The sequence below is a fragment of the Anguilla rostrata genome, chromosome 1 (assembly GCF_018555375.3).
Source record: "Anguilla rostrata isolate EN2019 chromosome 1, ASM1855537v3, whole genome shotgun sequence".
NCBI classification, from domain to species: domain Eukaryota; kingdom Metazoa; phylum Chordata; class Actinopteri; order Anguilliformes; family Anguillidae; genus Anguilla; species Anguilla rostrata.
In genome coordinates this window covers 60,458,866-60,486,669 of record NC_057933.1, presented here as the reverse complement: position 1 = coordinate 60,486,669, position 27,804 = coordinate 60,458,866, and the positions used below count along the sequence as shown (strand labels likewise).

General features: G+C 41.9%; 1 protein-coding gene across 7 annotated transcripts; it reads left to right on the top strand.

Annotated features, from left to right (window-relative positions):
* The first annotated feature begins 313 nt into the window (after nucleotides 1–313).
* Nucleotides 314–26,128, top strand: LOC135260734 (protein tyrosine phosphatase type IVA 3). 7 transcript variants are annotated; one of them, XM_064346249.1, is made up of 6 exons: nucleotides 314–471; nucleotides 14,922–15,527; nucleotides 18,059–18,151; nucleotides 22,083–22,213; nucleotides 24,778–24,852; nucleotides 24,993–26,128. In XM_064346249.1, exons 2-6 carry the CDS (start codon nucleotides 15,423–15,425, stop codon nucleotides 25,108–25,110), a joined length of 522 nt encoding a protein of 173 aa, XP_064202319.1. In that variant the 5' UTR covers nucleotides 314–471; nucleotides 14,922–15,422; the 3' UTR covers nucleotides 25,111–26,128. The 7 variants fall into 7 exon arrangements, with proteins under 7 accessions (XP_064202319.1, XP_064202290.1, XP_064202294.1 ...); XM_064346220.1 differs by having other exon boundaries at nucleotides 14,919–15,527; XM_064346224.1 differs by having other exon boundaries at nucleotides 317–475.
* Nucleotides 26,129–27,804: the final 1,676 nt, after the last annotated feature.

The window sequence follows — 27,804 nt, the reverse complement described above, 5'->3', positions numbered from 1 at the left end:
GGACTAGTAGGCTAACTAGGTTTTATGTGGTTATTCGACCACATTGGAGACGGAAGTAATGCCGTTGAAATATAAGTGAGTTTGATTTGTGGTCACTAAAATGACGCAGTCTATTGTGTAAAAAATGAACCACAACTGCTGAAATTCGTGCATATTCGCGCGTTGTAGTTTGAACCATAGAGTAGGTTACTTTGAACAGAAACTCAAGACAGACCTCAAGCAAACGCAAGCAGAACTCCCGCCAGTTATTTAAAAAAATTCTTCAGCCCGCCCATTTACTTTCTTTGCTTCAAGCAGCAGGATTCTGACGCGATGTCCCCATGGAGATAGTAGGCGGAGCAAAAATGTCATTTTGCTCTGGCTTGAAATCACATGGACCGCGGTTGATTATCTAGAGAAGCTTACCGACCTAGTCGTTTACTGTATGAACATTAAGCCGTTTTCAAGAGGAAAGAACTTTTCTGAAAATCAGTGAGTATAAAACACGATTTCAGGCAAAACAGGAAGAACCAGATGATAATATTTTTCTCTAAAACGCTGTGCTTGCAACCGGCAGTAGCTGGCTTGCTACTAGTTGATGTGATTTATCGAGCAAGCTTGGGTTAGCTATCGAGCTAGGTGGTCCGCTGAAAGGTCCGTCCTGGTGTGAATTTAAACACATATTGACCTAACAATCCAGCGTTTTCGAATCGAATATGATAGGTCCATTGTGTAAAAAAACGAACCATAACTGTATAGCTAACTAGCCTAAACGCGATAGATGGATTCACCATTTCTTAACGAGCTTGCGGGCTACAGTTCTACTAACGTTACACTAATCCCAACAATGGAAGAATAGCTACGTTACCGTTAGGTAAGACTGACTAGCTTCAGCAGTATAATGGCTAGCGGCTGGCACGTATGCATCGCTTTCGCGGGCGGCATATTTAGCTATTAAGTAATCTGAAGGCAACAGGTTTGATTTGGATTAGAACCAGCCGGTACAGCCAGACAGTGATTCATTGCTCATAATACTGTGTATAGCCACGGTGTTCCTAGATAAATAGGGTATCAGCCATGTAGCAACAGCTAGCTTGCAAAAACATTGTGGGATCATTCTATTTGTTACATATCCTTTGTGCAACTAATAAGGGTCATGATGTTACTATGACTAACTAGCTATAACCGGAAAACAAAGACATAAGAACCTCCACTGGTCTTGGCAGTAGTGTTTGCATTCTCCCTTGCTGCCATGCACATCTTAAGATAGAATTGCTCGTCAGTAACTGGGTGGTGGTCTGACTCCGACCCAAATGATATTCTCTTTGGAAACGAGGTAGCTAGCGTTAACGTTCGTTACGATGTGGATGTGGCATGCTCTTCGAGATTATCGGTCACTTGACTTGACAGCGTGATACCTCTGACTCTGTGAAATGGGAATGGAGAGATTGGTCTGAAACATCCATTGCAGTGTGGCGTTAATGTCGTGTGAATTCACATGTGTGAGCCACTCTGGATGCCTGGCGCTAAGAACGGTACATGCTGTAAATGCCTATGAACAGAAAGCGTGGCAACCACTGAGATTGCATTGCTTCCATACTCATTCCGTTACTGGTACTCTCGAAGTCGTTTCGTGTCATGTGCGATAATAGATGGTGTCATTAAAAATTAAGGACATTGAGTTATTTGTAGATTTTTTTTTTAACAAAACGGCACAATGGAGGGTCTATAACCATACCCCACGCTTGCTCTACCGTTTTACTGCCCTATGGCTTTCGACATTATTTTCTTTAATTAGAATGAATATTCAGTGTGTTTAATGTTTGAATTAATGAAATGCCACAGGGAAATGTACGGAACCTCATTCAGATCTAAGAAAATCCTCTTTTTTTATAGGTAGGTAACGTTGGAAATACAGGTAGGCGCTTAGTGGTGCTTACTGAATTTTACTATTAGATACCACGCGAACCTTCAAAAGATGTAATGTCATTATACAGGTCCAAACGAGGGTGAAAATAATCACCGTCCTACTCTGATAAAGATTTTATAATTAAAATTATAATAATACTTACTGTTGACACACTTTGAAGAATATCACCAGCTGCAGAATCTAGCCTCCCATTTAAGAAATGTATTCATGTTGCTTGGAAAGTTGGATCGTATTTGTTCTGTAATATATAAAATTGGCTGAATACGTTTGTTTAGTGTGGCTGGTGTGAATTCTCTCTTTTCTCATTCTCCTTGGGATGGCACAGTGTGTTCAGTAAACTGACAGTGCCTCTTAATCTCATAAATGCCACAATCTCAGGGCTGTATTTTAAACCTGGCTTTTATCAGCGGGTGGGGAGTGTTCCATTCTTGAGACCCAACACAACACATCAACCACAGCGTGTATTGGAGTGTATGCTATTAAAAAACTGATTTGAGATGTGCTGTAGTATTGTGCTTGTTTGTTTTAAGACCCATTTCTCAACATCTTCCTGTTTGAAGCAAAGTAGTAATCAAGGACCCATGAATCCAGAATTGGGTGGTGCCGTGATGCTGTTGCCATCTCGGTGACTTGAACCAATTGGTGTTTTGCAATAGAGAGCATACTGCGATTGATTTTTGAGCCAGTAATCGACCGCACATGGCATATCCATTTATTGTCAGATTCATGAAGCCTCAAGCCTCTAGTCTCCCATTTTCACAAACTATTAGGCGTATACTCATAGGACATGCATTCTAGCAGTATCTTTTTCTGTTGCTCTTGCAGGAGTGGCCATCTGTAGTAAGCTGTCCCTTTTTTTAATGGGCTTTGTTTTAACACCCTCTGGAATCTCATCTCTCAAACGCACAGGTGTCACTGGGTTGAAAAAGTAGTTATTTCTTTACATTTTAGTCAATAGTGAAAGAACATGCCATTACCGTGTGAGTTTCTCCGGTTCTCCTTGTTGCATGATTTTACATCTTCGTATAGGCCCTATGTATTTATTGTCTGAGGGGAATTGCATTTTATTTGATTTTCAAATTGGGTTTGAGTAATTTCAACTGTGTTATGCTTCTTGAGAAAAATATTTGCTTAATTGTAGCTGTACCTCTGAAAGTGTTGGGGAAACTTCACCTTAATGGCTTATTGCCTCCACATAAGTGCCCTTCTAAATGGTTTAACTTTTTAGGACTAGGAGCAGTTGCAGTGGTACCCACCTTGTCTTGGGCTGGCTATGTGGTTCTTTGTATGGTCTGTTTCTGCAAGTCATTTGGCTGCAGTTCAGTGTAGATTAATATGTGAACTATAACGCACATGTAGAAAGCGGCAATAAAGCACCTGGTCTTTAGGACTGTCACTTGTTGGACATCTTCTTGATGTTTGGTGCGGTTTTGGTTGAACTAGTGCAAGGGGAGCTGACCTGAGGTACAATTAAGTGATTGACTTAAAAACTCATCCTCCTTAGGTTGTTATTGATTTACTTAGCCTACTTATTTGTCATATCAGTCAATGTTCTTTATTTTATTTTATTTTTTTTGTCAAACAAAAAATGTTTGTTTACAAAAAATAAAAAACCTGTTTCCTTAAGACGACATATGACGTACAAATCTGTGATTTCATGGTACTGTATTCGTGGTATAAAATACATATAAAGAGCTTTCAAACGAAACATTCCTGATCTTTGCTCTTCATTTTGGAATGAAAAATTTCTGAATCTTATTTTGATGGTGGAAAAAGGACAAGTATCGAGTCCCACCTGAATCTGTTTAAATGCATTCCTGAATATATTAAAATGCATTTGGTTGACAGTGCATTTGCTGAGCTATGCTGGTAAAATATTTCGTTTGTATGTACATTTGGTGACCCATTTACTAACTAAGCACTATGCAAGTAGTCTAATAGGTAAAGTTTTAAGATTAAGGGTTAATATTTTGAAACAACTTCTCATAAAAGTAACATGAACAACACCAAATGGCTGTGAGAAAAAGCTAGTATTGAAGTGAGTAATGGCATAATTGTTGGATAATTACATTAGTCCAACCTGAGAAGCTCCCGTGTAAAGTCATACATTCTTTCAGCAGTTTCTGTGCAGAAAGCACATTAGCCTACCGTATCTGTTTCCATTGCACGCCAACATTAGAGGGCATTGCAGTGTCGTAACCTTATAAAGTGTAATTTTGGTGGTCTGCATGAATTTAATTCCGGCTATATGTACTTATAGCTTAATTACTCAGGCATTGCATTCCCATACAGTTCAAGTGCAGTGTATTCTAAAAGTCCTGTTCTAACAGCAGATTGTGAAGTTATCTAAGCCAGCTCTTGTGTTGTTTTGAAGGAGGATGCCTTCAAGGCTGCTGTGTTCTCTAGTGCCTCCTCCAGGAGGACTTAGTCATTTAATTAGTGCTTCCACTTAAACTCCTGTCTTTAGCACAGACCTGGTGGTTACCAGGTGGTCCTCATAGTCTAGCTGTCCCCTTTGGTTTGGGTTGAGGCAGCACTACACTATTCAAATGTATTTAAACGTCTGCACAGAGGCTCTTGCCAGTGATGAATCTCTGTCTGGCAATTTCTGTCTTTATGCACTTTTGCCAAATTCATGCATCTTTACTTGTATTTGTATTCTAAAATGTGTTTGTTACGTTTCTGGGCATAGTGCTTTTTTCGGTGTGGGGAGGGGTGGGTGTGGCTATACAGAGCCTGTGGTTTGGGATCAGATTTCAGTGGAGTGTTTGTTGCTAGGTAGCTAGCCGCTGCGATGGCCCAGATACAACAAAGCAAAAAGACTAGCCGACAGAGCTCGTTCAAGAACTATATTTAACCTTGGAATTGCTTTTCCTCTGTGGCGTCACCTGAAGTTCGCTAAGGGAATGAAAAGCGATGTGGAGTTGGCTTGTTTTCTGTTGGAACATCTGTAAGTAACATTATCTCTAGCTATCCAGCTTGGGTTGCCAGATGTCTGGTTTTTGTCCAGAATGTATGGTTTTCAAATTATTTGTACATGTTTTGTCTGAGTAATTTATAGGAGAAATTTACCAGTAGTTTCTATTGCGTGTCAGTGACTTGATCTGAGGTGAGTTGGCGGGGTTGAAGACAGAGACTTCTTTGATTGTAAACACAGGACTGTAGTAAGGCTAAAAAAAATCCTGCATAGTATGCCTTTAACTAGTCATCAATGCACAGGCTGCACTAGCCTTTGACAGCTTCTTTAGATTGGATCAGGCTGGTAGGCTTGTTCCACACTAATACTTTCAAGTAATCAGAATTACTGCCAGCGGTGAGTATGGTCAGCTGCCTGCCAATTACGTGGCCTTTTACTTTACCGTAGCTATCAAAATCAAATGCTCTGAACATCCTGTCTATTTTTTGGTTCCGATGGAAAGCCCGATCACATGTGGGACAGATGGCTCTGTCGCAGTAATGCAATCCCAGGGCCGTAATTAGAAAAGTGTGGGGAGCAGAAAATAGCAGATCATAAATATCTGCTTAGCCAACAACAATGTGATTGGTCATGTGAAGCATAACGATAAGTGTTTTGTTTGTTTTCTCATATACTGTTGCCAGCTTGGTGGCTTTTGGACCTCAGTCCAGGAAAGAATTTGCCCTCTTAGCCATATCACATTCCTGAAGCAGTCTGCACAAGAGATGTTCGATCTTCTGAAAGGCTTTAAGGACAGAACCCAGTCTCTTCCAATGTGCTGTCAACATCTGCCTTTCTCAGTACTTTCTAAGCAAATTATGCCTACCTACCTGTCTTGTACTTCCAGGGTTGCGCCCAGGAAAATAGTGGAAGGGGAAGTGCTTCACAGGGTTAGCAGTTGCAGCATAAAGTGGCAAGCTGTGGTTTTCACCTGGTATAGCCTACACCTGACCTGGTGATGCCAATTTTGTTAAGTAGTACACATTGATTGAATGGTTCACCACAGGCTGATGGAGGTCAGACTCTGAGTCTGAGGTTTTATAGATTTTTCTCTATTTGTGGAGGCACTCGTTCAGTGGAGAAACGCCACCACTATTAATACCTGGGGGAAACCATGGGCCAGTTTGGCAGACACAGATTAAGCCTGGTGCTAGGCTAAATTCTATTTTAAATGGTGATTCTCCATACAAAACTCAATTTAGTCCAAGACTAAGCTTAATCTGTGTTTATGAAACCGGACCCATGACGGCCAGGTTGTTAATCCAGATTATGTATCCAAGCAGGTGCACTTGAGATGCATAGGTATATCCTAACCCAAATGCCACATTCAAATGCAGATGATGCTTTTATATAGGCCTACTATGTTTCTTCTTCACAAAGTTATATTTATAAGGGGTTCTGTTCAGTCAGACTCATATAGATTAGTTTGTGGAAATAGGCCTATATGAAAGCAAAATCACACATCACATGTACAGCAAATACATTTTTGATTAGAATACATTGACTGATTGCATAATAGTATGGCTTGTGATACCCTCTTGTTTCCATGCCTGGTAATATTGCCAATAAGATTTATGTGGATAGGCCTCTAAAATCAGCAATGCACCATGAATTCTCAGAGAAAGTTAACCTGTTCTTTGCTGTGTTCTTAATTTTATTCAGTGTAGGAAAGCAAAGAAATATCTGTATTGTAGATATGTCTTGGTGAGTCTCCATTATTTGCTATTCAAAGAAAGACAGTTTTATGAGGCAGATTAATTAGGCTATGACAAATAATGGATTCATTACACTTTCCATCTTATGATCTCAGCGCACTGTATACTGAAGGGACAAACTTGCCTCGCACCACCAATGAGTAGGGCCTCCCCAGGAGGAGAGAGGGAATTAAATTAATTACACTGGGTGGATTATTAGGAGGACTGTATGAGAGAGTTGGATCTGGGAAGAGAAGACAATCCCCTATTGGCCCACCAACACCACTTTCACCAGCAAGTTTATTTTCCCTGGTGGTGTCCCATTAAGTACTAACACAGCCTACACCTGCTCTGCTTCAGCCATTCAGCAGGAAGTAGGGTACGTGGCGGCTAGCCAGATCATGCCACTCAAACCCTATTTTCCTGACTAAAATGGCCTGTCTGTTATTTAGCCACGCTGGTCCAAGTATGGGGTAAAGTAATTTTTTGTCACAACATTGCATGTAAGTGTAATCCACGCCTTTTGGCTGGGTCAGTAAGGTTCAGTAGTGAATAGGGCTTTAAAAATATCTGTGAGGTGTTTCTACTGCTGTCCACTTGACTTCCCTCTCCGCACTGTCTGTGAACTTGGAAGGTTCAAATCTTACCCCCCCCCCCCCCTTTATAGTTTGAAGTCAATGCAAAGCCGGGCAGTTCACTAACTCTACACCACAGTCAGAATACTATGAGAGTAAATTCTGGAGTGCTGTGCAGGGCAGCTCATGACTCAAACAACCCCTGTGGAGGGTAATGGGTTACTTCCTCCAGAGGGTAGTGCCCGTTATTTTGAACATTCTAACACTGGGGCTAGTTAAAGACAATAAAAAACAGAATGTACTGTATTCACAAATAATACCCCTTAAGCAGTTATTAAGCAGTGGTTTACAAGTTCTGAAAAGGAAGGATAACCAAGTATTTTAGTTTTTTTCATGCGAATGAAGATGCTTCCATGCTTATTTTCTAGAGAATAGTGTACCCAGTCACAGTCAAAATTGAATCATCTAAATATGACTGTTTTTAATACAACTATTTTACAAATTGCATTGCTTTTAAAAGATTTGCCTTAATTTGTTTTAGAAATGAGAACTGCATTGGATAGCGGTCTTGTGACGTAGGTTGGAGGTTGAACTTAATAAAAAGAGATTCATTTTCTCTTTTTCTGTTTAAATTGTGGTTGTGTGGGAGGTGATATTCAAGTAAAGTTCTCTGAATAGGCCCCCTTCCTATGAAGTGCACTTTGAGAACAAAGCAGCAACAGACCTTTCACATTGAAAGTCCTGATCCCATCGCCCCCCTGTGCTGTATATTATCTTTGGTTCATTCCACAACCAGACGGGTTGCCCTGAAGGAAACCTTGCTGCTGCAGTCTCGTCTGTTAAAAAAAACCTTAAATCTGTCTTTTCCCAACCTGCACATCCTGGCTCTTGGCCAGGAGGCTTAAAAAAAGACTGCATGCAAAAAAATGAAACTGGCCTGTTCAGATTTGTACATCAGCCAAATAGATGGTTGTGTTAGGATTCCCTAAGGAACTGGCTGTCTCTCCCCTTTAGGTTGACATTTCAGAAGAGTAATTGAACATGGACATCATGGCAAGCCCTGTGACACACACACACACACACACACTCGTGCACACAGACAGACAGACAGACACACACACACAGGTTGGAAATGCTTTGTTTTATGAAAATTGCTTTCCTTGGAATTTGAATTTGTACTTTTTTGTATTTCTACCCATTTAAAAAAAAAAATCTACTAGTTTTCAAAGAACAAATCAGTCAAATTCTTGTAAAGTATCATCTGAAACTTGTTACTAAAGAAGACTTTATTTTCAGTTTCAGAGTAACAACACCTTCAAACCAAGGAATGTTTCCCTGCTTGCTCATTTGGATATAGCCTAGTGGGTGGTTGTTTAATTTGCATTTTTGTTATGTACTTATATATACAGTGCAGCTCTTGCTCTAAACAGGTATGTCTGTCAATACTCTAGACAAGTATTCCAGGATGTAATATTATTAGCTGTATTTATTCCTTGTAATAGCTATTGGGTGGGTGTATTCTCTGATCAAGAATAACGCTATGAAGTAGCCTAGGCTCAGTAATGTCCAAGAAACCACGTATGTTTAAAATATTGAATGTTATAAATTGAAATGTCTTCTGTGGTATCTGCATGATAATGAAAACACAGTGGGTACTTCATGAGTGAGTGGGGTGTGTTATGAGGTGCTGCTTAACACATACACCGTGTAAACATAAAAACACATACATCCGTGACAAATTAATTTAAAAAAAATACTTTTCCTCTTGTATTACATTTGCTTATACCAGGGCACGTGCTTCAGTACTTTTAGAAGTACTTCAGGCTTACAATCCATCGTGAGCAACCTGAACTGGCTGAATCAAAATCACTCAGTAGTTGGGTGTTCTGCATTTACTGTAGTAAATAATTTAGTAAAACATCTGAAACCGTGTCATATAGAGAATATTTGCTATCAACATTATTGTGGAGAGATTAGGGTGTATATCACCAGCTAAAACTATGTCTTGCTGTATATTTCTAAATGTATAAATTTAAATAAATAAATAAAAGTCTGATGGCATAGATAGATATTCACTGCAGGTCAAATGAGGCAGAGTTCACCTCACCCAAAGAAAGGAGCTTCCACACATCGGAAAAGAATCTAGTGTCTGAGCAGAAGTGTGTGAAGGAAAGTGAGAGTGGAGAGGGGGGGGAAAAAAAAAAAAACTTTTTTTCGTGCTCGCGTTGCTGTTCTATTTATTACAGTTCTGTGTGGGTGATTGAATTTGTAAGTGTTTTGTTAACATAAAATGTAGTCAGATAAATGCTTTTTTGCATCTTTAGGGTTTCCCAATACCAGAATAAGCAGAATAGCTTTGCCACCAATCATTACCAGTCCATGCAGGAGATCATGATAGTGCTGCATGCTTTTAACACACTTACAAATTATATCTGTTAAACGGTATACTGCAGTTGTCTTTTACGACAAGTGACTAGGGATGTAATTTTGATTGTATGGTTATGGTGCTCTCAAAGTAGGACACACTCTACTTTTCATCAGACAAGTGCAGCCAAAACCCGAAAGTGGTGAAATGTATCACTGTCCACTGTCGTACTGCGTCACTGTCACTGTTCTCATGCCGGTTTCCATGCGAGATCAGTCTCTTCAGCCCACAGGCGCAGCTCTCCGTCCCTCCCCAAAAGATCCAGGCCACTATGTTCCTGGCTGCCTGTTCTCTTCTGACAAATTACGTGTTCCTGTGGAAGTGATAAAGATCTGGAAAACATTTTGATCACATTAGCTTGCTGCTGAAGGACTAACATACATGAAATTAATACCTCACATATTCCTTAAATGAAATCATTGGGACCAGCATTGAATGAAATGAAACCAGCATTGGGGCAGTGGCACCAGTGAAGCTGTACACTAGCAGGGGGCCTCATCCGTTCTTTTACACTTCCGGAAGAAAGAAAGGCACACAAATGACACTTAAAATTCCCAATCTCCAGCAGCATTTCCCTTTGTAAAATGAGTGAGAGTGAAGGGCTGATCGTAATACACAATGTTTTTTTTTTCCTTTTTTGTTAAAGGCTTTGATGGTTAGTACTCTTACACGCCGACATTTCAATTGTCAAGTTGTTCCAGATGGCATGTAATTACAGCTTTTGCTCATTTTGAAGCAGCAGTTGTCAGAGTGAACCCAGTGCAACAGTCTTCCAGTCTGAAGTGATGATCACTGAATGTGCTTTGCGTATAAGACCATGTCCATCACACTGTGCGGTGCAGGAAATCAAGCTGTCTCCTGATATTTAACATTCTTCAGCTGGGCCATCCACTGCAGGTCGTCCTGGATCTGTGAGACAGAAACCTGCACATCCCAGAGTGGATGTTTTATTGAAATCTGTTTCATATTCAATGTCTTCTGGGGCATTCTCTCGTCAAAATTACTTGCGAGTGATCTGAATCCTGGTGAATTTTCAAAAACACTTCAGCATGAGTTGAATGAATGTGAACTGGAATTTACATGCAAATAAATACAGGTTTTTTTTTAACTCTTCAGCTGTGCTTGCAGTAGAAATACAATGGAAATCTAGACACTTCATTTGGTATTGTAGCTTTTCATAGCTTTTATATTGTGAGATCTCTTAATCTGTCACTGCCAGCATGACTTACTATTTCATGCAATTCTGTTACTGAGGTATTATACTGTGTTTCAATCGTGTAACCCCTTCTGACTCTTATCTGAATGCAAGTCATTGCAAGCTTGACTGAATTCTTGTTTTATGGCAGTGAGGCTCTCTACTGGCTCTCATGATTCATAGCTTTTCTTATAAGAGGTCCATAATTGAGTTTATAATGCCTCATTAAGATGTTTAGTTTTAATTTACTTTAGTATGCTGCAGTTCAGTGGTTAAAGAAAGCGTTATATATACAGGTGAGAAACATAACAAATGCAGATGCTTCCATACAGGTGTACTGCCTGATACAGTTAAGCAGTTAACATCCTCTCATGCTCTGTGGCATGTATATGTGTGGCTCTGTTATGATGTAACCTTGTCTCCTTAGACGGAAGGGTCACTGCAAATACATATGAAGTAATTGTGATCACCTTCTTCCTATGATGAAACATTTTTATCCTGATGGGACCGGTCTCTTCCAAGAAGACAATGCCCCCATCCACAGGGCACGAGGGATCACTGAATGATTTGATGGGTATGAATAGGATGTGACTCATATGCCATGGCCTTCACAGTCACCAGATCTCAACCCAGTTGATTTATGGGAGATTTTGGCCCGGCGTAAAGACATTCCTTTCCACCACCATCATCAAAAACCATTTGACATATAGATGTATGGTTATTGGTCATGTGAGGCATGTTCCCTGTTCCCATACAATTAATGATGCAATTCAAAGTATCCCAAATGTTAAAGAACATGGGTCTGAGATGGATTGTGAAAAGTGAGAATTGGCAAGCCATAATTTAAAATGATGAGGTGTTGATACAATTGGGCGTGTTTACTAACTTATTAATTTCAATTATACTAACTTAACTTATAAATTAAATTTAAAATAACTTCTAAATGACATTTATTTTCCGTAATTTCTTGTTTTTTAAGCCTTGAAGTCATTCAGACTTTTACATTGTGGAGGTTACTTGGTTTTCAAAACAACCACTTGAGCCCGCTGTGTAAAACAGAGCCATGTAAAACTCACCGGCTCTTAATTTCAGCCATGCTAAATTTATTAGACGGCAGCTGGTGATGTTAAATATAGTGAGCAGGTGGCGTAGATGGGCGCAGCTCTGCTCTGTGTTCATTCCAGTCTGAAGTGCTCCCTGAGTGCAGGGTCTAAACAATGCTGTCCAAACTGTCCAGTGCAGATCCTCTGAACTGACACACGCAGTGTTGTCACCTCCATGCGAGAGCCCCAACCCCTCGCTGAGCCATTATCCCGTACTGTCGCTGTGCTCCCGCCTTTCACTGAGGGGCTCTTGACATGAGTTGACCTCTCAGTCATTCACAGCAGAGGAGGTGGTGTTGTTTTATTAAGTCTGTTAAAATGTTTGCCATATCTGGGCTTTCTGAGTCCTGAATTATCAACTCTCCAAAGCACAGCTGTGAAGACCAAAATGACATGAAGACCATCTTTTAGTAACATTCTTGGTTTGCATGTGTGGCCGTCCAGTTTTAGTCCTTTTCTGTCTACTGGTTTGTTAGGGGAGGGAAGAGCCCCCTGTCATTCACGCTTCCCTTCTTTGGTTAGTGCACTTCCTGGAAAATATTATCAGCTCCACGAAATGCCGCCACTGCTGTGAACATCTTATGAAGCAGCCTGTCTTCTCTGTTGTTGGCGTGATTCTGGTTCTGTTCGGTGCCAGCTTCACAGCATATTCATTTGATTCATGTGGAACATTTGATCGTTCGCATGGTCTATGCATTCCTGCTGCCCCTGCAATGGCAATCCAGTTAATCTCAGCAGGAACTGGACCAAAAACCCCAGAACTACTTTCAGTCCTGCCCTTTATTGATATAGAATGCTCCTACATTGAGCTGGACTGCCAGACTGTTTTACTGTAAAAATTCAGCTGCAGAACAGGAATGTTAATCTCTTTCTCTTTTGTGAGCATTGCATTGGCTGCGATATTCATATTACCTAACATCTATTATTTGAATGGTGACCTGTCTGGTGATCTTGTTCACTTCATGTTATTGCTCACCTCAGATTAAATTATCTGTGCTGAGAAAAAAAACATTAATTTAATTTGTGTGCTGGAAAGAAAAAGAAAACAGTGTATTGCGAGCAGTGGAAAAATAATTAAACGTATGTACATATGGGCTTATAGTGTTCCTATTAGATTTATTGGAAATTCTATCAGGGTGTGTGTGTGTGCAGGCGCATGTACGTGCGCACGTATAGGGCGGGGGTGCACTATCCCTGTAAGAGCATTAAGTGTGCATTTGTTTGTGACATTATCAGACGAGTGCTGTCAGTGTCATATGGTAAGCCAGGGCAGTCTCAGCTGGCTCAGAGCAGAGACAGTTATTAGCGTCAATGATAGTGGTTGTTTACTTTGTGTAACTCCCTCCAAATCTGCAGTCTTAATCCTGAGCAGGACACAGTGGAACACTGAGGTAAGAGTATCAGGTAGTGGGTGAGAGGGCGGGGGGGGGGGTGGTGGAGGCGGAGGCGGAGGCGTAGTACAACCCCCACCCCCTCGGGAACACTTGTTTGGTCACATCTGTGGAGTCTCGGCTGACACTTGGTTCCAGAGCGGCCCCCTCATTGTCACTGTTGCCATTGGAGAGCAGAGGAAAGGCCTCATAGCGTGCTGTGTGTACTGCAGTCCTTGTGTGGGTGTTTTTGTGCGTTCATCAGACTTGACAGCCTTCCAGCTTTTGCCTCTGTGGAGCTGTCTTTACTTATTGTGAAACCAACGTAAGATGGAAGGCACCTGTTTGTTTGTCTTTTGAGGAAAAACTGAGGATTACAGTTTCTATCAAGACTTTTTTTTTTCTTCTAAAAACTGCTGAGGTGAGCAGCAGATTAATTTGAGTTTCTGTGTTTCCTTCACCTCAGCTGAGCAGTGGGAAAGTCATTTGAAGAATCGATTTTAGCCAGTTAATGTTCTGTTCACTTGTGAGGCAATGCTAAAATCAGCATCGTATTACATTTTTAGTTTAATTCCTGAATGAAAATCTGTGTGAAAAAAAAATCTGTGTTTTAAAAATAGCTGTATTTTGCAACAATTTTAGCATTTTGCTTTTCAGAAGAGGTGTATGTTTAATGCAATGGAAATATTACCATATGTATTAGCTGTACGCATGTTTCATTTCAGTTCAAGGGAAGTATCATGCATTTTCTAATTACAATTAATGTGCATACTCTGCTGTTGCATTTCTTGTTTATTCCAAATACACTTCCATATCTGTGTAAGTATGTTGTCCTGTATTGTGACACTATATTTGTGGCTTGTAAATTAGACAGTTGGTAATTCATCAGACTGATGTACTGGTTATAAGGTCAACAGAAAGCTAGCAGTGCTGGTGTTGCTAATATGGCATTTTCCAGTGTGGCCATGAAGGTGATTTTTTCTGAATAGAGTTGTATTGGCTACTTTTTGAAAGGGTGAAAAGATACGAGAATATATTTGTCTTCACTCAGTAGCCTGAAAGTGGCAGTGGCAGGGGTGTGCAGCAGGGTTGTAAATAAGGGCACATGGCTTTGTTTAGCTGTTATTAAATTAGCCTGTGGTTACCCTTTTCCCCATATACAGCCCACTGTATTTGGCAGTATTTCCCGGGACACGCCAGGGAGAATGTACGGCATGCCAGGTCATGACCGGTTAAAATTCTCTGTTACTGCAGATAAGCAAAGAACCAGCTGAAGCACTTCCCCTTTTTAACTAGCCAGTTACAAGTAAACATGTAACCAAGTTTAGCTGTGCTAACTGTTATTCCTGTTAATGCGTGCGGAGCCCAAGCTGAAAGTCTCCTGTGCACACTGTCTCTGACCAGCAGACTCATCTCTGCTGTCTGTATTTTCATCACAATTTCTTTCTTCTGCTCTCCACCCCAATCTTCTTCACTCCTCACACTCCTTTCTTTCTTGTTTACTTTCCTCCAGTTTTTTGTCTCACCCCCCTTATTATTTATTTATTTTCTCTCTTTCTTATTTCAGTATTCAGTTTTTTTTATTAGCATGGTATATTTGAACATATTACCAGGGCTTTCACAATACCACGTGAACAGTTTGAAATGGCACCCAATACTAATCTCTCTCTCTCTCTCTGTCTCCCTCCCAGCAGCCCTGCCCTCCTGCCCCTGAGTGTTTGATGGAGTTCCTGCAGAGGAGTGGTGACTACTGCCACGCTCAGCATCCCAGTGTCTGAGGAGATGCCCCGCCCTGTGCCCAGTGCCGACACCTGACCGCCAGGAGACGCCCACCTTTTCCCAAGCTGTACAGACACACTGATGGGTTAACGGGCGTTGGCACAGGCCAACGCACGCCAACGGACAGTGTTCCGCCGCACCCCCGACCCTGCCCCCCTGCCCAAGTCCCAGTCCTAATTAGGGTGAGGGTCCCAACCTGCCGACAGAGGGACTTGACAGGATTTCCGGACACCTTTATTCATAATTCTTTTTTTTTATTAAATAAAATATATCAGTGAAATCTGGAGAGCAGAGGAACCCTGGGGGGGGTCTACGTCGCGCGGTGAGTGCATGCCGCTTCATTAGAAGAGGGGGCGCACGTCCGTCTTTGTTTCGGGAGCCTGGCCCAACTTTGCGTGACTTTGTCTTACGACGCCATGGCAAGGATGAATCGGCCAGCCCCTGTGGAGGTCTGCTACAAGAACATGCGCTTCCTCATCACACACAACCCCAACAACTCCACCCTTAGCACTTTCATCGAGGTGAGAACCAAAAACAAGGCATAGGAACTGTTCTGCTGGTTACTCTTCAGAAGTAATTGCTGTTTCTATTGGTAATGTAGACTTTAAATTATAATGAACTTTGCATTCCTGATGCTGCCAGATACGCAACTGTTCTCCAAACACCGTTACAATGTGTGACTAAGCTGCAGATTTCTCACTGTTTCCCACAGAACATTGGCTTCTCTAGACTAAGCAGGGCCTATTGATAACGTCTCCCACAACCTTCTTGTTACCATGGTTACTTTTCACATCACCATAATTCCATGGCGAGGAGATGAATTGGAAACAGGCAGGATAGGCTCCAAGGCTTCGATAGCTCACATGGAGACAGCAGACAGTGTTGGATGTAGCATTAGGTGCAAGTCAGGGCCGTGCTTAGTTCCTGCTGTAAAAATGCTAATGTTGAGGCTCGCCTTATAGAGGAACATGCTTAGCACTGCTTATTAAGGCTAAAGGTACATGCTGAGGCCCTGCTCTTAAAGGTACATGCTGAGGCCCTGCTCTTAAAGGTACATGCTGAGGCCCTGCTCTTAAAGGTACATGCTGAGGCCCTGCTCTTAAAGGTACATGCTGAGGCCCTGCTCTTAAAGGTACATGCTGAGGCCCTGCTCTTAAAGACATGCTGAGGCCCTGCTTTTAAAGGTACATGCTGAGGCCCTGCTGTTAAAGGTACATGCTGAGGCCCTGCTTTAGGTACATGCGAGGCCTGCTCTAAGGTACATGCTGAGGCCCTGCTTAAGCTGAGCCTGCTCTAAAGGTACATGCTGAGGCCCTGCTCTTAAAGGTACATGCTGAGGCCCTGCTTTTAAAGGTACATGCGGAGGCCCTGCTCTTAAAGGTACATGCGGAGGCCCTGCTCTTAAAGGTACATGCGGAGGCCCTGCTATTAAATGGCTTGTTTGAGATGACTTTCGGCTCGCCTCGAAAACAGGCGAGAGTAGCCAATTGCAGTCGGGAGAAGAGTCAAAAAGAAAAAACTTCTTGGTTGACTGGCCTGCTCACCTCGTCTAGCAATGGCAGATATTGCGTTCGCGAACAGCTAGAAAAATACTATAACACTCACTACAAATTGATGTGAATCAAGTCTTCATTTATTATTATTATTATTATTATTATTATTATTGGATACAGGAGTTTGTGTACCAAGAGCTTCTTCTGATTACTTTCTCATTATATTTTATTCAGGGGTTTTGATAGTTATTTCAATATAAACTCCATTGCAAAGATGTTTATTAAGACAGCATTTATGAGGAATATGTAAAGCGTTCGATTGTGAATGTCAGTACTCTGATAAAAATAATTTGGTATCTGTCTGACAGTTCATTAAGTTTATCTTGGAATAATGATGTATAAGATAAAGTCTCTTAACTTCCTTGTGGGTGGTGACAGCTTTTCTGAGCCAATAGGCGCTTCGCTCAAATCAGAGCAAGTCGTTTCCCATCATGCATGAAGTTGTGCGGTCAGTGGAGAGCTACTGCGTCGCCTAGCCCTGAAAACTGCGAGCTCCTCGCTCCCGTGAGATCCGCGCAGTCGGATTTCCAGAGCAAGTCGGGCAACATTCTAACCGTCATACAATGCGCTTGGCAAGGCGGTGGTCAAAACTGCGCTGGCCTAGCTAATCTCAAACAAGCCTAAACGTACGTTCCTGAGACACTGCTCTTAAAGGTACATGTTGAGGCCCTGCTTTTAAAGGTACATGTTGAGGCCCTGCTCTTAAAGGTACATGCTGAGGCCCTGCTCTTAAAGGTACATGCTGAGGCCCTGCTTAAGGTACATTTGAGCCCTTTTAAAGTACATGTTGAGCCTTTTAAAGGTACATGTTGAGGCCCTGCTTTTAAGGTACATGTTGAGCCCTGCTCTTAAAGGTACATGCTGAGGCCCTGCTTTTAAAGGTACATGTTGAGGCCCTGCTAAGTTCTGTAGCTCTAAAGGTACATGCTGGCTGCTTTAAGGTACTGTAGGCCCTGCTTTTAAAGGTACATGCTGAGGCCCTGCTCTTAAAGGTACATGCTGAGGCCCTGCTTTTAAAGGTACATGTTGAGGCCCTGCTCTTAAAGGTACATGTTGAGGCCCTGCTTTTAAAGGTACATGTTGAGGCCCTGCTTTTAAAGGTACATGTTGAGGCTGCTTTAAAGACATGAGCCCTGCTCTTAGTAATGCTGAGGCCTGCTTTAAGTACATGCTGAGGCCCTGCTTAAGTTAATCTGAGGCTCTCTAAGCATGCTGAGGCCCTGCTTTAAAGGTACATGTTGAGGCCCTGCTCTTAAAGTTATGCTGAGCCTGCTTAGGTACAGCAGCCCTTATACTGTGGCTTGTTAAAGGTATGTGCTGAGGCTCTGCTTTTAAAGGTATGTGCTAAGAACGTCTGCTAAATGCCTGTAATGTAATGTAATGTAAGAAGAAGGAAGCTTAAAATTAATCTAGTTATTTCTCACAGCACAACACAGCACACTAACATACGTATTTGTATTTTGCTTATCGTTTATATCTATTTTTGATTATCTTTGCAGGATCTGAAGAAGTATGGGGTCACCACAGTGGTGAGAGTGTGTGAAATCACCTATGACAAAGCCCCGCTGGAGAAGGATGGAATCACAGTGGTGGTGAGCTGGAGAGGCTTGGGTTCTGGGGGCCATGTGTGTCTGTGCTCAGGGTTGAGCTATGGGGAATATCTCACACTTCAGCCATTTCTGTCCGATCTGGCACTATAAAAATGGGGTGGGGCGACTCATGAGCTCATCCAGATGTTGGGGTGTGTGTGTGCGTGTGTGTGTGGGATGGAGGTTGTCATTACCCATGCATATCTGGTCTGCTCCGATATGCCCCTTCCTCCTCACCCCTGCGGTGAGGTAGCGCATAAGGACTCTGGTTTTCGCTCAGCTCCTTGCACCCTTGCATATCGACCCAGTTCCTTAATTAACCCCCTGTGTCATCCGAAAGGGTACTCCGTTAAGAAGCAGCACAGGGAGATGTGCTTGGCTACGGACAAACCAGAGAGATGTGTGGACATGGGACCCACAAGTCTCTGCCATTTATCCTCCTTTGCCAATACATGTCTGAGCACAGCTTGTGTTTTCCCTTTTATCCTCAGTTGACTTGGGAGATGGAGGGTCTTTAACAATACCACATAAACAGCAGTATGAAATACACAGTTTGAAATTGCCACTACAAAAGAATCTCACCCACTGTCACACTGTCTCAACCACATCCTCTCACTATATCATTTTCTCTCTCTCACTTCAGCAGCCTTTTAAAGTACGTTACGACAGTGCATTGCTGCCACAGTGGAAAAAAAATATATAACGCTAAATATCCTTACAACAGGATCCTTTTATTGTTATAATGTCACACCAACATATCAGGTTAGGCTACATTTTCTGGTTCTATCTAAAATGACACGCATAATTAATTCAGTGTAGACAAATAACTGAAAAAATGGCTTGTGTGCATGACTTAAGTCCTGCTATAGTCTTGGGTTGAGACATGCTGGGATTCTGCTATCCTTGTGTGCTTTAGATGGTTTTTCTCATTGGTCAGCTCAAGGGGTATGGAAGGCTGTGTAGCCATCGGGATTATTGGAGTGTATGTGGAATTTCAATTTTTCATGATATCAATACGTTTTCTTATAACAACACATTCAAGTTTCTTGTTATAACCAGAAAGTTTTTTTTTTCATTGTAGTGAGATTTTCAAGTTTCTCTTTATCAAGATCTTTTCTTGTTATAACAACATGAAAATTTGTCATTATAACAAGGAAAAAAAACTTGCAAATCCACAACTTGTTTAGCAAAGGATGCTTATTCCATCAATTATGGAAATTTTGGCGAAACCGAATCACGCCTTCACTTTCTGAGAAACAGGTCTTGCCGTCTTTCACAAAGATGTGCATACATGAAGAGGTGCAAAGGAGGGTACTGTAGGCCATCATAAGAATGGCATGAAGGGTTAAAAAAAGCTATAACTCTTCTCAACTGACCACTGGAGAGAGGAGGATGACGGAAAAGGTTAAGAAGCAAATATTGACATGAGACAGGTGCGTCCGACGTCTCTGCCAGTAAAGTGGAGAAGACCAGGTCCCGGGTTCTAAGAAACTGAGACACTGGCCACAATTAGACCTGAGAAGCCTGGCTCTGGAAGGGTTTGGCTCCAGCTCCACACACATCTTGGAAGGTACTCAGGGAATTAATAGCTTACTGTTGACATTCCAGTCACAGGCTGTTAACCTCTTAGTGGATTTAAGGGATATTTTTAAATGGCGGGCCCTACAGAAAAGCTTGTCCTCCTCAAGGTTGTGCGCAAGGTAGTTTACTCGATATGGAGTGCTCTTCTTCTTCAAAACTATTCACCTCATTCATTTCTCATGTTCTTATAACATTCTTTTCACCCACATGAACTTGATCAGTATTTGCACAGTTGCTAGTAATTTAGAAGAAGTTTATTTGAATATAAGGATTGAATCAGGATTCAATGGACTGTCTTAGTTGTATGTTTTATGGGATATGCTTAAGGATCTGTCTTAGAGAAGCATCTTAGGGGATTGGTAAAGTATTAACTAAACTACAACTTTGCAGGAATTTAAGAATGTAAATACAGTACTGTACAAATTTATGTAACAGCGTGCTGTGAACAAAGTTTAAACTAGCTTCACTGAGCAGCCTCATTATATATTAAGAATCTGGAACTGAGACTACGCTTCAGCTAAGATAATTACAAGACCTCTGTCAGATTCCGAATTCACCCTTCACTTTCTCAGTTAGTCAATAAATTTGCAGTGCCCTTAAAGGAATTTAACGGAATGTATTGAACTGTACAAGTTTTTGGAAATGTACTTTAAAAGGAAGAGCCATGATGCTTTGCTTCAGGAAGTCATCACCTAGAGTGATTGTGTATTGTTCTTGGACCTTGTCCCAGTGGCACCCTCACTGTGTACTCTCTGTTTTGAATCCATTAGCATGGTAATCCCAGCTTCTTAACAGTGTGGATTGCTCTCTGCCCTGGTTGGATACTAGGGAGTGGTGGCTTATGTCATGTCTAACTTAAAGTGTGATTAGTGTTTAAGCCACACTGTGATCCGATGGCTAGACTGAAATTTTGTCAGCCTGAACATTCACTTTCTTTGGCATTCCAGGATCCCCATGTTATAGTAAAGGATGTCATGAATTCATAGAATAATTTCGGTATCATGTACTGCACTGCATGAGATATAAAAACATGCTTGGCTATCTAGCTGCGGTACTGTCAGTGTAATATGAATTTGAGGTGAGGCGACAGTGCCTCCTTTGTTGGGCTCATGTAGCTCATTTCTTTGCTAATTGTTTTCTTTTGATTTAATTGCACATAGCTCTTGTGATGCTGGATAAAAATGGTATCTGCATTATGAAGTTTGTATATTACCATATTTTCTCATTAAAAGTTCAGACAGGCTAACCAAGGCTAACCTTGTTGACTAACCAATAAACCCCACACCTCTAATACATAGTGATAGGAAAAGTGATATGATGGTGTCAAGGTAAAAAAAAAAAAAAAGATATGTAAGCTTGTTTCAGATTCTTGAATTTTGAATATGAGAGGTTGGGGAGATGTTATTTCAAGTCCATTTAATAGCGAGTTGTTTTGTCTATAGCTCTCTGGACAGTTGTTCAACAGTGCTGTGCTCTCTTAAAGGTTCAGCCATTAATTTCATAGCAAGTCATCTGTTTTCAGTCAATATATGGCCCCTGGCATTAGAAATGAAAATGTGAGTGTGTTTTTCTGTAGTTTGTCAGGAGCTCCTGTGTTGATTACAAAGGTAACCTTGGAGAGCAGACTGGAGCGAGTGCCAGTGTGGTTGTCAGGGAGATGTGTTGTGCCATTGAATCTACACTGTATTGTGTGATTGACTGCTGGCCATCTGAATAACTGTTTTATTGGACAAGGTGGTGTTTAGCAGATTCTTTCATTGGATACTTTTACATGCACACCAATACCCCGATTGTTGGGAGTAATGAGTTTGATTGCTGCATACACGTGGATATAAGTAATGTGACGACTCCAATAGCCACGTCTACATGATTCTTTTCATAATGGGTGTATGTTCAACAGGCACAGTATGCTTGTTTTCATCTGGGGTCTTTGACTTCGCCTGACATACAAAAGCTTAAAGAAATCGGAGTAAGACGTCGATATGCACCAAACACTCAAGAGAGTGCAAAAATCCAGGTGTCTTAATTGGGTTTTGAATATGCGGATTATGACCGTACACTGATAGGCATTTACATGACCATTTCAGTAATTAGAAATGGTCGTGTAATTGGCATAATTGTTGTAAGATCAGACCATTAGTGTGCATGTAAATGCACCTATTGATCCCATCACTGACCAGCATTACCAAGTCAGTTTGTTGATTGAACCCTTAGGGAACGGCACTCAACTAGAGCCATGAATAACTCTGCTCAGTAGCCTTATTCCCACCAGGGAGTAATGGGACAGATACGGGGCTCCAGGGAGTGACCTCAGGGGCCCGAGCCCCGCTCTAACCCGCTCATCGCCCTGCAGGACTGGCCCTTTGACGACGGTGCGCCTCCGCCCACCAAGATAGTGGAGGACTGGCTGAGCCTGCTGAAGAGCAAGTTCTGCGAGGACCCGGGCTGCTGTGTGGCCGTGCACTGTGTGGCCGGACTGGGACGGTAAGCTCCCCCAAAACCGCCCGCCCGCCTCTGCCCTCCTCCGGGGGTTACCGGACCTTTTCATTGCAGGCCTCTGTAAAGTGACAGCTGTTTGGCTAAGGATCCACATCTGGATAAAATGGGTCTGATCTTTTCTGTTGAGACTTTGAGACATTAGCAGTAGACTGTCTAACATAGACAAATGTCATGCAAGGTTTATGTATTCTGTAAGTAGGCCCTTTGCAGATGTTGCGCTGCTGTAGGTCATTACAGTATGAACACACCAGCACCATATATTGCCTTTTCCCATTAAGATCACTCACTTGATATAGAATACATCAGACAAGCTTAAAGTTCACATGGTGTAAAACAAGAGCTGTAATTCCTACTCTGATCATCCAGTATGGATGTGAATACCCTCAAATTAAGCTGACAGTCTGCACGTTAACCTCATATTCATTGTTTTATTTCAAATTATGCTGGAGTACAGAGCCAAAACATCAAAAATCGTGTCACCATCTGAGTACTTTTACATTTAACTGTATTTATTGCTTGTCATATAAACTTGGAATGCTGTCAAAAGCCTGCTTTTTACAGAAAATAAGACAGAACGACTATTCCTGGTTTTTTACCTCCTTTCTTTGGCATGTTTTAAGAAACGAAAAACATTATGGCATTGCTTTTTGTGTGATCCTGGTATGTGCACACAAGTGTTACTTAAGGAGTGCTTTTTGCTCGTCACATTATTCTCTTTTGAATCAAACTGAAATTCGCTTCAGTGTCAAGCTGAACCCAGACCATTAAGTCTGATCACAGCTGAAGTATTGCTGAAACTAGTTCCACCCCCTCCTCTTTCCCACTCCTCGTTCCACAGGCTGGTGAAGCACCATCTCTGACGCACATTACACCCCCCCCCCTCTCCTACCCCCACCCTAGGGACCTGTCAGCAGTTCTTGAAAGGGTGCCAGTGTGTGCTGCTTTCCTCTTGATTTATTTTTGGATTATTCAGATGGGAAACATTCATTTGCAGTGGGCAACCCTCTCTTATTTGGAGCCAAAACAACCACCATGTGAAGAGGTTTAAAGTAGCTAAAATGTTTGCGCTAAAATGCATGTCAACACGGTATTGTTTGCAGTTCTGTTAAACACCCTTGCTTTTTATTCTTGGTATTATTGATGTTTATGTTTTAGTCCCAATTTTCAAGTTGGTTTGTTTAGTTGACTCCCTCACTTTTTTGGAACTAAACCCAAACAAACTCTCAGCTAACTTTGTAGTATGGTCATAGTAAGGGTGCTGTGGTGAAAAGTGAACTCCAGAGTTCTGAGTGAACTGTCAGTGTTCTTTGGCACAGAGACGAGCGTGGCCCCATTTCTGCAAAAGAAAACAAAGTACTTCTGTGTAAAATTAGCTCAAAATGGTATATACACACGCACACACACAGTCTGGCTCATTTTATCTCTCTAGAGAATGAACCGGGTTATTGGGGACGCGTGGTAATGTTGGGGTCATATCAGTATCAGCCAATAATGTGTTAAAATGAACTTATCAGTATAGGACCGATGCTAAGAACTATGGCCAATATGCTGATGCAAAATGTGTGTGAGCTAGCTGTAGCCTATTAGATGTACCGCCTATGCTGGAATTACGTGGAACTGCCATGTTCAAAAATTAGCCCAATCATAATGAATCATCTGAACTTTTCATTTATAAATTTTACCAGTCAAACTCAGAAGCAAAGTTATTGTTTAATAGACTCATATGCTAATGAAGTACAGTAAGCGAGTTGAAATATTTTGCTGTAAAAATTAATAAATGTTATATGTTTCATTCATAAGCTGATGTCCGTGCTAATCTACTTCCATAAATGTGGAAACTTGGTTGAGGTTTTAATTTATGCTGTAATGTAAAAAGGTATCGTAATTGGCGTCAGCCAGTATGGCCTGAAGGATATTGATTTTTAATATCATCCTCAGAATTTCATTATCAAGCATCCCTATGTATTATATCCATTTTTTAATGTAGATGTGGCCCATTAGAGATGTGGATCTGCAAATATTGGGCCGAGTGAAAAAGCCGTCTACATGATTTTAATATCCGTGCATGTTTTCAGAATCGTTTTTTTAAAAGTACAAACCTCTTGTCCTTGTTAATCCTTCCCCTCTGCTTATCAGCTGTGCGTCAGGACTGACAAAATGTCTGACGACAGATGTGCTCTAGACTAATATCACTTACGCACAGAGGCGAGGCAGTCAAAAGCGACGGGCACTTCACCTGCTCAATCGGTGCGCCGTAATCGTTTGTGTTTACATAAGAGGCAATCGGGTAACGAGCACTCATGCTCTCTGCAGCGAGGGTACAACCCCTGCATTCCGATCTCATTTAAGCTCACTGTTGCCACCGGGCTTATGTAAGGCTGGCTAAACGGGGCAGTTCTGACACGTGGCCGTTGAGCAGGGCAGGGCTTGGACTGGCTTGTTTTTTGGAAACCATGGACACAGCTGGGAGAGGAGAGTACTCTATTCTGAGGTTGGGATGATGGGACCATTTTCATGGTTTGATTCTCTGCCGTTTGTGTTCTTTGCAGAGCTCCTGTCTTGGTGGCCTTGGCACTGATCGAGAGCGGAATGAAATACGAAGACGCCATTCAGTTCATCAGGCAGTAAGGACAATGTTTCTAATCTTTAACGTACCCGGAGATCAACATGCGTCTGACGTTAGAACAGAACCACGCAGAAAACTGAAATGGACTGGCGTACAAGCTGCCTGCTTTTAATTTTATATCTCTCTCTCTCTTTCCAGGAAACGCCGTGGGGCGATCAACAGTAAGCAGCTAACGTACCTGGAGAAGTACCGTCCCAAACAGAGACTGCGCTTCAAAGACCCTCAGAACCACAAGAACAAGTGCTGCATCATGTAACTGCACCCGTCCCCCCACCTTAGTCTCCACTGATGGTTCCCTTAGACTGTGACTGACCTGGACCGTGATCCCATGTGCTCGGAGTCACGCTCCCCCTCTCCCCCCCCACCCAAAAAAGGAGATCCTCTCGTGTGGGACTCCTACCAAGCTCAGGGCGGCCAGAAACAAGCCTCTGAAACGTAGTCTTTGCAGGTTAATCCCATGCGCTGGCTAACTGCTTAGCATACAGACGTTATCTAGCACTGCCAGGCGTTGCTCAAGTGCTCTAGACTCTCCTGGGTTTTACAGCCACACACTGAACTGACTCCCATCCCCACGCCTCGCTTTCTGGACTGCCCAATGGCATGCTCGCTTCCTGAAAGATCATCATTGCCACAAATCGGCTGCTCATATTAAGAATCATGTACCTGCGTGGGCAAGAGATAAAGATCATGAAACTGTAATGCCCTTGCCCATGAGCATTCTATATCATGCACATAATTTGTTTGACTTGCCATCACGATGCTCAGCTGTTTTTCTTTCTATGCTGTCATGGTGTACGTACCACTAGAATGGGGGGAAGCGGGAGGAGGCTGTATTGAAAATAGAATATTTTTTATTTCCTTTTTTTTTTTTTTTTTTTTTTACACATTTATTGATAGTATTTACAGACATCCAGCATTAGGACACTTCATCTACATCTGCTGTATGGGGAGTGTGTACGTGCGTGCGTGCGTGAGTGAGTGAGAGTGAGAGAGAATTGTCACATGACACACATCAATCCTCTTTGGGCAGTGCAGTGACCAGACCACCCAACACCCCCCCCCCCCCCAGTTCTCTGAGATCCTGTCAGAGGTCTGACTCTCTGTGGCCAGGTACTGAAGTAACAGTGGCTCTTCGGGACATTCCCCCCCTGAATGTAGCCCACTTCAAATTCGCACATGAAATGAACTTTAAAATGTGGACCGTTCCTGCGGGCATGCGTGTGTGTATGTGTTGTATAGCGGTGTGTTTGAATAAATAAAACCAGCAAACTGTATGGAATCTTTCCATTTTTTTCCCAGTGTTTGATCAGCCTTTATGTTGAAATCAATATTACCAATATTTTGTATGACAGTTTAAGTGAGCTCCTGAATATTTGTGACAGCCTTTTTTTATTTGGCTCTGTATTCCACAATTTTGGATTTGTAATTTGTAATCAAACAATTCATATTTGGTTAAAGTGCAGATGCCCCGCTTTTATTAAAGGATATTTGGTTTTATTTATTTTTTAATCCAAAAATTTTGCCCTGAAGCTGGAAATCTGCACTTTAACCACATTTAATTGTTTGATTACAGATCTAAAATTGGAGTGGAGTACAAAGCCAAATGAAAAAAAAAAGAAATATATATTTATGTCTTTGTCCCAAGCATTATGGAGCTCACTGTAGTTACTGCTTCTGCCATTGAGTATTTTCTTAATGTGTAGACTGAATTCACCCTTTGGACTATCTAACGGTAAAGCCAATTTTGCCAGAAAGAGTAGTGCACCCATGCTGCCATCTAGTGGACATGTGTAATCAGACTGGGTGAAACTCTGAAGTCCAAAATGCTGGGTTTGAATACTCTTTTTTCATTTGCTTTTGTTTTTCACCACAGACCATGTGACAGCCCTTGGAAACACTATCAAAATAGAAATGATAAATAAAAAAAAACAAGGAGTCTGCAGTCACAGGAGCAGAACTTGCTTCACCAATGGCACAGATGATAAACTTGTGGTGTGATGTTAAGCAGCTTTGACAACCGTGTTGTGTGCTTGTTATTGGAGGCATAGAAGACAGAATTTTCTGCGGGGCACTGTGAGGTCAGCTGGTGCTCAACTGTGAGCAGGGAGAAGTCATCGGGATATGAACGGAGCCGGTCCCAGCCCTTCGTGTCCCCACCATGTTGGGGTTGGGGTGGGGGATGAGGAGGGCCCAAGCGGGTCATCTGTTTTGTGCCAGGAACACCTGTGGAAAAACTGTTTATTTTCCGGCAAAAATAGTTCCTTCCATTTGAAAGCTGACCATATTTGCATTTCCACAAAATTTGCAACACTAAAAAAATGATTTGGGCCATCCCGTTTCACTAACATGCACCAAATGTCTTTCACGTGTACCTCCTGACGCTGAACGCATTTGATTATGGAACCTATAGAATCGGCCATACAGGATTTTTCGCCATTTGGAATTTTTTTTAATACAAATTGCATAATCTATAGCAGGTCCCTGCAAAAAATTATGAAGGAAAATTCAATATGTCAGAAGATGGCTGCAGGACAATGATTTTAAATTTAACCAAAATGGCTGGCCATGCCAAATTATGCATATGACCCAAAATTTAGCTTGAGTGCAATGATACTTCAGAGCATAACAGAAACGCAATCTTGTGAGCACGCATGCATGGCCACGCAGTGTTATAATGCAATATGGCCTACATAGCACTTTTCGCAAAATACATTTTCGTTGGGTCCAGAAGCCCTCAGACAGCTTCCCTGGAATAGAAGTATATCCCCCTCAGTCCAGGCTACTTAAATACAACATAAACATGTATAAATTGTGGAAGATATTTGACCATGCCTCCTTTAAATCTAGCCTCTATTCAAATTTTTGAAATGTACAAATTGAAGAGGGTCCCACAGTCATGCGTATCAAATTTTGTGCCACTGCCATCCTAGGCGGCGCTACAGCACCACTT

What these genes read in the sequence shown, in the direction of transcription:
- LOC135260734 (XM_064346249.1), top strand. Translation starts at nt 15,423, where the DNA reads ATGGCAAGGATGAATCGGCCAGCCCCTGTGGAGGTCTGCTACAAGAAC. An exon ending in AGGATGGAATCACAGTGGTG is followed by an intron (nt 18,152 to 22,082) that starts GTGAGCTGGAGA and finishes ATCGCCCTGCAG; the next exon opens with GACTGGCCCTTTGACGACGG. An exon ending in GCCATTCAGTTCATCAGGCA is followed by an intron (nt 24,853 to 24,992) that starts GTAAGGACAATG and finishes CTCTCTTTCCAG; the next exon opens with GAAACGCCGTGGGGCGATCA.